Genomic DNA, 12,091 nt, shown 5'->3' with positions numbered 1-12,091 from the left:
AAACTTAGGTAGCGTTTCCCATTTTACTTTTATTTTATTGTGCCATTTGGAATTTTTTTTTCTTTTATATTAAGTTGCTAGAGATGTAAGTTTAAGCCACTCGGCACCCCACTTTAGATAAGTTCGGTGATGGGTTGTTCAATTTTTTTCTCTCTTTCGTCTCCTTCAAAAATAGAAAGAGTAATTTTCACTCCACATCTCAATTAATCAATTCAATCAATAGACAGGTGCAGATAAACACTAGAGTTCAGGATCAGATTAACCAACTCACCCTCACAGGTATCTAAATTTTGAAGGCTGCAAAGGATAGGCAAATTGATTCCGACCATTTATACGAAACCCTTTTGGACAGAAACAGAATGTTATCAATGGAATTGCAGAACTTAATGCTCGCCATTACCTTAGATAAAATAAACGTTGTTAGTCCAAATATCTTAGACCACGCAGACTTAAAATCTGTTTGGCTTGAAGAACCCACAGAAATTCCCATTGCCGACATAATGTCCGCTTCGTCCGTTAAGGTTTTACAATCCACAAACATTATATATTTTATAATCTCATTTCCAAAAATTAAATACACCTGTGAGAAAATTACAATCTACTCGGTTGCTCACGAAAGCCATGTGCTGCGAATGGAGAACAACATTATTTCCGAATGCCAGGATCAAATCTACGCGCTGAAGAATTGCACAGTTACCGCAATAACGACATTTTGTCAACGATCAACAGCCAGCTCATGCGCCAAGGAGCTTCATGCTGGCTGCGTAGCCCATTACGAAATGCATCCAAGCAACCTAGACGCAATCACATGGGTTGACGACGGAATAATCATCATCAACGATGGAGCGGCGCCGGTCTGCGTAGATAACGGCACCCAGTCCTGGGTGCGTGGCCAACTATTAATCACTTTCAATAATTGGGTAACTATAAACGGAACAAGGTATATAAACCGCAACCACGTTCAGAACCGGTTCCCAGGCATCGCAGCGTCCCCTCTGTTAAACGTCACAGGTCATCAGGACATCCTCAGTCTCCCTTACCTTCATCGATTAAATGAACGCAATTTGGAGACAATACAAGAAGTCAGAGACGAAATTGGCAACATCAACTTGACCATATTGTTTCTTCTTCTTGGAGCAGCCTGCCTGGCACAGTCATCTGCATCGGCTTCACCTATCGGCGGATCATCAGGAAAAAGGCAGCGGCCCAAGGGATGAACGAGGCGCTCGCTGAAATAGGGTCGGCCAAGGGCGGCCTTAACTTGAGAGGGGAGTAGTAAACACTAGTTAACGCGACCGTGTTTGACTCCAGCACAGACGCTGACTCAGCTCTGGGCCTGATGTCTTTGCATAGCAGGCAATGCACGAGGCGCAAGCTTAGGGTTTCTGCGGACGCTATGAATTTGCATTGTGTAACTTCATAATGATTCTTTGTAGCTTGATAAGTGATTTTATATTGTCTATAGTTTAGTTCACTTTTTGTATGCCTAGCGACACCACGTCCAAGCCTAGAAACTCATTCATAAAATGAGCGATTCAGTTATGTCTTAATAAAAATCAATTAAACAATACAAAATATAAAGAATGACTAACGTTCTTTTAATTGGCGCCCAACTTTAACGAATCCCGCGTTCGCTACTAAGTCGCTTAGCCGACGATTTCGTTCAAAAACATTCTAATATTGTGTTAGAAGAAAAGCAACTTAACAAAAAGTCGCCCATCAAACATTGAGGCACTTTTATTCGATACAACCGAAAGAAAAATCTGTGCGGTATTCACAGCCATCGACGTAAAGTGAACCTGTGTTGTGATACCAACAGTGCGCACATTAAAACCTGCGCCGCTACAATCAATTCGACAGTGCAGTGCAGTGTACCTGACCTACGTCTACTTGGTCAGCTGAAGCTGCTGGAACTCTTCGAGCAGCTGTGTGCCACCAGTATAGCAGGCCAGCTAAACTGGACAGCGTTAAAAAATATTTTGTTCCCGATTGCAGCGAGGAAGACAGCATCGTCGGCGGATATTTAACTAATATATGATTAGGAACACCCCATAACCCCATAAAAACCATTAAGACCCAAAAAAAAAAAGAAAAACACGGCACAATAAAATAAAATGGGAAACACTATCTAAGGTTGTCCTTGTGGACCACCGACAAAAATCGACAAAAACATTTCTGACACTGTAGAGCTAATCTTGTTGTCTACTGTGGAGTACAACAAGACAATCCATTCGGTCACTTATAAACGGCCAGTTGACGTCGTCCGTTCACTCCCAGGCGAATCACAGACGGAGATTCAAAATAAGCTTAAAAGGGCACAGGACACATTCAGAGCTAGAGAGAATGACTTCCAGCGAAACAAGGTCTTTGAGGTTAACGAGAAAATTATGGTAAAAATCCAATCGCAGGCTCGGAAACAAACTCACACCTTTGTGTGAAGAAAGAACCATGGAAGCTGAGCTGGAAACCACAGTTCTCATTAAGGGGAGGGTGGTCCACAAGGACAAACTTAGGTAGTGTTTCCCATTTTACTTTTTATTTTATTGTGCCATTTGGCATTTTTTTTTTTATTAAGTTGCTAGAGATGTAAGTTTAAGCCACTCGACACCCCACTTTAGATAAGTTCGGTGATGGGTTGTTCAATGTTTTTTTTTATTCTTTATTCTTTCGTCTCCTTCTTCAAAAAAAAAAAAGAAAAAGTAATCAATTCAAACAATAGACAGGTGCAGATAAACACTAGAGTTCAGGATCAGATTAACCAACTCACCCTCACAGGTATCTAAATTTTGAAGGCATTTATACGAAACCCTTTTGGACAGAAACAGAATGTTATCAATGGAATTGCAGAACTTAATGCTCGCCATAACCTAAGATAAAATTAACGTTGTTAGTCCAAATATCTTAGACCACGCAGACTTAAAATCTGTTTGGCTTGAAGAACCCACAGAAATTCCCATTGCCGACCTAATGTCCGTTTCGTCCGTTAAGGATTTACAATCCACAAACATTATATATTTTATAATCTCATTTCCAAAAATTAAATACACCTGTGAGAAAATTACAATCTACTCGGTTGCTCACGAAAGCCATGTGCTGCGAATGGAGAACAACATTATTTCCGAATGCCAGGATCAAATCTACGCGCTGAAGAATTGCACAGTTACCGCAATAACGACATTTTGTCAACGATCAACAGCCAGCTCATGCGCCAAGGAGCTTCATGCTGGCTGCGTAGCCCATTACGAAATGCATCCAAGCAACCTAGACGCAATCACATGGAGCGGCGCCGGTCTGCGTAGATAACGGCACCCAGTCCTGGGTGCGTGGCCAACTATTAATCACTTTCAATAATTGGGTCACTATAAACGGAACATGGTATATAAGCCGCAACAACGTTCAGAACCGGTTCCCAGGCATCGCAGCGTCCCCTCTGTTAAACGTCACAGGTCATTAGGGCATCCTCAGTCTCCCTTACCTTCATCGATTAAATGAACGCAATTTGGAGACAATACAAGAAGTCAGAGACGAAATTGGCAACATCAACTTGACCATATTGTTTCTTCTTCTTGGAGCACCCTGTGGCACAGTCATCTGCATCGGCTTCACCTATCGACGGATCATCAGGAAAAAGGCAGCGGCCCAAAGGATGAACGAGGCGCTCGCTGAAATAGGGTCGGCCAAGGGCGGCCTTAACTTGAGAGGGGAGTAGTAAACACTAGTTAACGCGACCGTGTTTGACTCCAGCACAGACGCTGACTCAGCTCTGGGCCGGATGTCTTTGCATAGCAGGCAATGCACGAGGCGCAAGCTTAGTGTTTCTGCGGACGCTATGAATTTGCATTGTGTAACTTCATAATGATTCTTTGTAGCTTGATAAGTGATTTTATATTGTCTATAGTTTAGTTCACTTTATGTATGCCTTGCGACACCACGTCCAAGCTTTGAAACTCAGTCATAAAATGAGCGATTCAGTTATGTCTTAATAAAAATAAATTATACATTACAAAAAATAAAGAATAACCAACGTTCATTTAATTTATATACCATTCTCGAAGCTACATGTCAAGTTTGGTGACTCTAGCTCTGATTATTTACCAAAATTGTTCATTAAACAGGATTTCGATATCGATTTTTTACTTGGAAACGCGGCTACATGTCAAGTTTGGTCACTCTAGCTCTGATTATTTACCAAAATTGTTCATTAAACAGGATTTCGATATCGATACATACGATACATACATACGGACGAACGGACAGACGGACATGGCTAGATCGACTCGGCTATTGATGCTAATCAATAATATATATACTTTATGGGGTCGGAGATGCTTCCATCTGCCTGTTACATACATTTGCACAAATACAATATACCCTGTTTTCCAATTTTCAATGGGTTCATGGTATAAAAACATCACTTATGACCCACTGTATGAAAAGCAACCACACGTGCGAGAAAAAAAGGACGAAAAGTGTCTTTGCTCGTGCGTAGAAACAGAACTTTGTGTGTTTTCTTTTCACCTTATTCATTATGTCCGACAAAAACTGGTTTTTTGCAGACAACCCGTGAGGACCGAATTTGGCAACCTTATTAAAAACAGTCTGTTTAACTGCTATAAAACTGTAAGTAACAGATTAAACAGTATGGCAGTTTAGAAGATGGATAAGAATTTACTAGAAGAATTATCAAAGGCTCGAAATGTTTTAAAAAAAATTCAAAGTGTAAAATTAGGTAAAGCCACTAACCATACAATGCATAGACTTGTCAAATGTCAAAATAATCGGATACCGATAAATCGTCAACGACTGAGCCCCATGGGTGACCGCGACCATTTTAGTGTGCCCAGACAAAGTAAGACTGCTGAGAGTGGCAGCCGAACGCCGGCCTCGACAGCCGAACGTTCAGTATGAAGCCGCATCCCGCTCAGCGCACAACGTTGCTGTGGCTGATGCTGTTTTGTAATATATGTATCTTTTCAGCCCAAATACATACATATGTGTATATGCGTGTGCAGAGTGCCCCTCGCTCACACTTATTGCTTTGCGCACTTGTGTGCATCTCCTTCTCCCTGCATAGCTTCTCAAAAACCCCGAGATCTACAAACATACATACATATGTTTATGTTGTGTGGGTGTGCTCACAAGTAGATCGCGGCGTTTGTCGCGAGCCAGAGATTTTTTCTTCAATTGTGTGCCCTTTGTGCCTGTGGTGGCAAAAGGCACACACATTCAAATGCTCTATCATGTATTTCTTCGTCCAGTCAGGCATAATGAGAAGAATCTGATATATTTATATTCATTATAAACTTAAATGACCTAAATGATATATTTATATATTATATATTAATTTTTTTGTTAACTGTGGGGACCAATTTTGCTTAAAATTAAAAAAAAAATAAGTCGTATTTCTGCAAGGGTAATGCTTCGTCGGCTTGTCGAATAATTTAAGAAAAGACCAAACATTGAAAATTTTCAATTTTTTCGACTTGCTACTTGTGCACACGCACACTCTTTCGAGTAAGCAGTTGTGTGACATTATTAAAGGGTTTGGCCTGTTCATGTGCAAATCTCCTATTTTCCATGCTTGTTGTAAGGGTAAGGGTACCTGAACGTTGGCATGTGTGCATAATAACTTTTTGGGCCTGCCAAGCACACATACTTACACACTTTTCTATATGGATGGAAGCATTTATGCGTTTGTGTGCGTGTTGGTTGCCTGCCTGCCTGCCCGATGCAAATTTGACCAAATTTGAAGTTTTTGGCATTTCTAAATTTCGAGCTCTACACACAGACACACACACACACAAAAATGTGTGCGAATGAGCCGATCAAGGGTTTGTCGTGAGACAGAGATATTTTCATCAATGGGTGCGTAAATTTGGGCGACGGTGGGCTTGCGGCTTGCGTAAGGCACACATGTGTGAACAGGCAACGAAAACAGGTGAACCGCACTTGCCGCTCGTTTGCACTTTGATATGGAAAAAATGCAAGTGATCTTTTTATTTATTTTTTGACATAGTAAACATTTTGGGTTAAAGGGTGTTATGGCAGGCAATAAACGATCAGAATGTCCAGCATGCGTCTGCATCCATTTGTCCATTTGTTCACACATGTGTGCCTTACGCAAGCCGCAAGCCCACCGTCGCCCAAATTTACGCACCCATTGATGAAAATATCTCTGTCTCACGACAAACCCTTGATCGGCTCATTCGCACACATTTTTGTGTGTGTGTGTGTCTGTGTGTAGAGCTCGAAATTTAGAAATGCCAAAAACTTCAAATTTGGTCAAATTTGCATCGGGCAGGCAGGCAGGCAACCAACACGCACACAAACGCATAAATGCTTCCATCCATATAGAAAAGTGTGTAAGTATGTGTGCTTGGCAGGCCCAAAAAGTTATTATGCACACATGCCAACGTTCAGGTACCCTTACCCTTACAACAAGCATGGAAAATAGGAGATTTGCACATGAACAGGCCAAACCCTTTAATAATGTCACACAACTGCTTACTCGAAAGAGTGTGCGTGTGCACAAGTAGCAAGTCGAAAAAATTGAAAATTTTCAATGTTTGGTCTTTTCTTAAATTATTCGACAAGCCGACGAAGCATTACCCTTGCAGAAATACGACTTATTTTTTTTTTAATTTTAAGCAAAATTGGTCCCCACAGTTAACAAAAAAATTAATATATAATATATAAATATATCATTTAGGTCATTTAAGTTTATAATGAATATAAATATATCAGATTCTTCTCATTATGCCTGACTGGACGAAGAAATACATGATAGAGCATTTGAATGTGTGTGCCTTTTGCCACCACAGGCACAAAGGGCACACAATTGAAGAAAAAATCTCTGGCTCGCGACAAACGCCGCGATCTACTTGTGAGCACACCCACACAACATAAACATATGTATGTATGTTTGTAGATCTCGGGGTTTTTGAGAAGCTATGCAGGGAGAAGGAGATGCACACAAGTGCGCAAAGCAATAAGTGTGAGCGAGGGGCACTCTGCACACGCATATACACATATGTATGTATTTGGGCTGAAAAGATACATATATTACAAAACAGCATCAGCCACAGCAACGTTGTGCGCTGAGCGGGATGCGGCTTCATACTGAACGTTCGGCTGTCGAGGCCGGCGTTCGGCTGCCACTCTCAGCAGTCTTACTTTGTCTGGGCACACTAAAATGGTCGCGGTCACCCATGGGGCTCAGTCGTTGACGATTTATCGGTATCCGATTATTTTGACATTTGACAAGTCTATGCATTGTATGGTTAGTGGTAAAGCTGAATCAGCCTTACAACTGGAAGAAACGTCTAAGCCCATAACATCATTATTGCAGAAACTCATCACTAAAAGTAAAGTATTACAAAATCAAATGTTGAAACCGAATAAATCAAATTCTGGAATCAAGTGACAGCTAGATACTTCACATGTTAGATCATTAATGAGAATGATTATGATGATTTTACTGATGCTAACACGAAAATCAATAAATCGGTAACCATGATAATGCTAATGATGATGATATTAATGATAATACAGTTAATCAACTCTTCTCTCAATCTAATGTTGGGGTTGAAAATATGTTGAATCTAAATGAGTTTGCTAGAAAAAAGATACTTGATAAAGCCTATGGACCATATAAAGATTTAAATGGTGAATCGAGGTAATGAAATTCTAAAATGCATTTATCAAAACAAAAATTAAGCCTAGGCAGTGGCGAATCATGGGATCTCACTACAGTCTTGTATTTATCAATTTATGAAAATACTCCTCAGAATTATAATGAACTAGACCTGGAAAATTATAAATATATTCTAATGAAACCTTCTGCGCACAGAAAGCATGGTGATGATGGACTGATGGACTTAAAGGAAATCGTTCAAGAAAATATTTAACTATAATCAAAAATTATCTCAATAAGGTCTTTTTCATAAAACAGCACATCCAAATAAACCAAACTATATTTATTGCGATGATTCCAATGAAATTGTTAATAGATTAAAGCTTTTAATTGCTTCACAAGCAGCTGGACATAGCAATCATATTTTTGAATAAATTTATTATAAGGAAAAAATATTTGTTTTAACTTGCATTATTAAAATGAGTACCGACAAGTTTGGGCATAACTGCTAAACTACCAAGAGAGACAGTCGAACATAAATTTTATGTTCAAAATATAGTACACAAACCAAAAGAGGATTTAAAGCTTCTCATATATAATAAAGTTGATGCAGTAGATAAATCTATAAACAAATATTTAAATAGAGCTAATATAAAAATTCTAAGACAAGAGAGTGATATAAATTTATGTAATAATAAGATGTTTGGAAAACATGGAGAGAATAATATTAGTTTTGAGAAAATTTTACAAGAATCAATAAAGCATTTATTTAAGTATATCAATAGGGAAAATTATGAATTGAGAGAATTCATTATTAAATAACTATTATAAATCTAATAAATATTCAATGATTTAGTGTTTCACAACATGTCAGTTGATAAGTTTTGCCACTTTTCAAGTACAAAATACAATAGGAGAATTTAAAGAAAAAGGGAACAACATTTTTTGGGCTGTTTGTAGATAACTATCAAAACATTGATTCTAGAGTAAAAGGATGCACATACGATATAAAATAAGTAAATTTTAATCCGATGCATAATAGCACTGTTGTATGGCGTTACTCATCTTAGCATTTACATATATGGTCTTTGGTGTATGTATGCATGAGCAGAGTGTATCTCACGCCCACTCGTTGTTTCGTGTACTTTGGGCATCTCGTTCTTATACCCTGAACCCATTAAAAATGGGTAAACAGGCTATGTCGATCAAGGGCTTGTCGTGAGACAGAGAGATTGTTATCAATGGGTGCGTAAATTTGGGCGACGGTGGGCTTGCGGCCGCGTAAGGCACACATGTGTGAACAGGCAACGAAAACAGGTGAACCGCATTTACCGCTCGTTTGCACTTTGATATGGAAAAAATGCAAGTGATCTTTTAATGTATTTTTCGACATTGTAAACATTTTGGGTTAAAGGGTGTTATGGCAGGCAATAAAGGATCAGAATGTGCAGCATGCGTCTGCATCCATATCAAAGTGCAAACGAGCGGTAAGTGCGGTTCACCTGTTTTCGTTGCCTGTTCACACATGTGTGCCTTACGCGGCCGCAAGCCCACCGTCGCCCAAATTTACGCACCCATTGATAACAATCTCTCTGTCTCACGACAAACCCTTGATCGGCTCATTCGCCCACATTTTTGTGTGTGTGTGTGTCTGTGTGTAGAGCTCGAAATTCAGAAATGCCAAAAACTTAAAATTTGGTCAAATTTGCATCGGGCAGGCAGACAGGCAACCAACACGCACACAAACGCATAAATGCTTCCATCCATATAGAAAAGTGTGTAAGTGTGTGTTCTTGGCAGGCCCAAAAAGTAATTATGCTCACATGCCAACGTTCAGGTACCCTTACCCTTACAACATGCATGGAAAATAGGAGTTTGCATATGAACAGGCCAAACCCTTTAATAATATCACCCAACTGCTTACTAGAAAGAGTGTGCGTGGGCACAAGTAGCAAGTCGAAAAAAATGAACATTTTCAATTTTTGGTCTTTTCTTAAATTATTCGACAAGCCGACGAAGAATTACCCTTGCAGAAATACGACATAGTTTTTTTTTTTAATTTTAAGCAAAATTGGTCCCCACAATAAACAAAAAATTAAAATATAATATATAAATATACCATTTAGGTCATTTAAGTTTTTAATAAATATAACTATATCAGATTCTTCTCATTATGCCTGACTGGACGAAGAAATACATAATAGAGCATTTGAATGTGTGTGCCTTTTGCCACCACAGACACAAAGGGCAGACAATTGAAGAAAAAATCTCTGGCTCGCGACAAACGCCGTGATCTACTTGTGCGCACATCCACACAACACAAACATTTGTATGCTTGTAGATCTCGGCGTTTTTGAGAAGCTATGCAGGGAGAAGGAGATGCACACAAGTGCGCAAAGCAATAAATGTGAGCGAGGCACACTCTGCACACGCATATACATATATGTATGTATTTGGGCTGAAAAGAGTTAATACTAACATACATATATTACGAAACAGCATCAGCCGCAGCAACGTTGTGCGCTGAGCGAGATGCGGCTTCATACTGAACGTTCGGCTTTCGAGGCCGGCGTTCGGCTGCCACTCTCAGCAGTCTTACTTTGTCTGGGCACACTAAAATGGTTGCGGACACCCATGGGGCTCAGTCGTTGACGTTTTATCGGTATCCGATTATTCCGCTGTTTGACAAGTCTATGCATTGTATGGTCAGTGTTTATATGCAATTAGATGTACTGTCGAAAATTTCATTAAGGTCGGTTAAGAAACACAAACGGTATGTGCGCACCTGTTAGCAGCATAGCTGTTGCGCAAATTCCTAGAATTTCTGTATACATGTACACACACACACATTCATGCGTGAATGTATCCCCTTTTCGGTACCCCCGATTATAGCCTATAACTTGTTATTTAATAAAAACTTGAATGAGAAAAAGGGTCCACTTTTTTTTGCCAATTTACTACTATATTTATTGTGTGCTTAGAAGTAATATGCACAAATGGAAATTACAAACGTGTTTAGAACATTTGCTTTATGGCGCTCACGCTACTTATGTAGTTTCAACATTAGAAAGTTAACCTAATATTATTATTTTTTTATTAAGGCTAGGACGCATTTGGCTAATATTTATCTGCATCACCAAAAAAATCGGAGTGCATTCTCGAAGTGCTTTAAGGAATTAGTTGAAGTTCGACCGGAATCCAGAAGTTATTTTATGTTAGGGGAGGCGCATCTGTCAATCCAAGGTCGACCATAAATATTTTATAATGTTACTAAATAACTTACTTGGTTTTCTTTTGTAGAGACAGACATGGCAATAGAAGTATTCCGAAAAGCCTGCAGTATTTTTCCATCTAATGCATTCCTGGCTAGAGAACTTGGCAGGTCCTACGTCAAAAGTCATCAGTATGCCAATGCTCTAAAGTACTACCATGCAGTAATAAAAAATCCTGGGTGTTCTGCTTTAAAATTGGATTTGGCAGAGTTATTGTTGCAACTAAAACAATTTCAAAACGGAGCAAATTTACTAGTTGGTGGCGATTGTTGCAGCATGTAATATAAGCTCCCTCAAATTAGGTATTAAACTGATTAACCAAATTAAACTCAAATTCTTCTTCTAGAAATGAGGACAGTCTTACAGAACTGCAATTAAAAATAAAGATGCTGTTGCTACTGGCTCGCATTCATGAAAAGTCTGGGAATATTCCGGAATCGCTTAAAATATTACAAGACGCACGAGATAATCAATATCGATTGCATAAGCTTTGTGCTATTGGCAATTTAGAAAACCTTCACGAGCAGTCAAAAATGTTGTCAAAGTAAGTATGAATATACACTGTACAAAATATGATAAATAAACAAGTAACAGGTCCCTCTTCTTCCAACAGGCGATTGGTGACTCTAGCTCATATTATTTACCAAAATTACTCAAAAAACAGGATTTCGATATCGATTTTTATCGATTACTTGGAGACGGGGAATTTTATCGAATATCGGAAAGTCTCTAGCTCTTATAGGTTTTGAGATCCTTGCGTTCATACATACGAACAGACGGACGGACAGATCTACGCGGCTATTGATGCTGATCAAGAATATATATACTTTATGGGGTCGGAGATGCTTCCTTCTGCCTGTTAAATACATTTCCACAAATACATTATACCCTCTTTACCCATTTTTAATCGGTTCAGGGTATAAAAAGGGTATACCGGTTTTGAGCAAATTTATGCAACATGCCGACCCCGTAGTGTTTTAACCTATTTGTTGATTGATAATTATAAAAAAATATTTTATTAATTATTTAGCAGCACTATGCTTACAATGAGTTGCAAATACAAACTAAACTTAATGTCGAAATTATAAACTAATATAATAACTTATAATAAGCGAACTCTATTGGGTCCGCTAATTTCACAATTACATATGTTCTAGCAAGAGCGTTGACCCCGTAGACACCTAAG

The 12,091-nt window shown here is 39.0% G+C and overlaps 1 protein-coding gene across 1 annotated transcript in view; it reads left to right on the top strand.

Annotated features, from left to right (window-relative positions):
- Window positions 1-11,608, top strand: part of LOC135440768 (tetratricopeptide repeat protein 21B-like) — a 79,128-nt gene extending 67,520 nt beyond the window's left edge. The window contains exons 3-5 of the mRNA XM_064700101.1: window positions 10,735-10,876; window positions 10,934-11,183; window positions 11,252-11,608. Of these exons, the coding sequence (XP_064556171.1) occupies window positions 10,735-10,876; window positions 10,934-11,183; window positions 11,252-11,453 (594 nt within the window). The 3' untranslated portion in view covers window positions 11,454-11,608. The remainder of the gene's footprint in view (window positions 1-10,734; window positions 10,877-10,933; window positions 11,184-11,251) is intronic.
- Window positions 11,609-12,091: the final 483 nt, after the last annotated feature.

The sequence above is a fragment of the Drosophila montana genome, unplaced genomic scaffold (assembly GCF_035044405.1).
Source record: "Drosophila montana isolate Dmon_TW-CO22-7 unplaced genomic scaffold, ASM3504440v1 contig_1638_1, whole genome shotgun sequence".
NCBI classification, from domain to species: Eukaryota; Metazoa; Arthropoda; class Insecta; order Diptera; family Drosophilidae; genus Drosophila; species Drosophila montana.
Note: the sequence above shows the minus strand (reverse complement) of the source record. Positions and strands in the feature narration are given on the sequence as shown.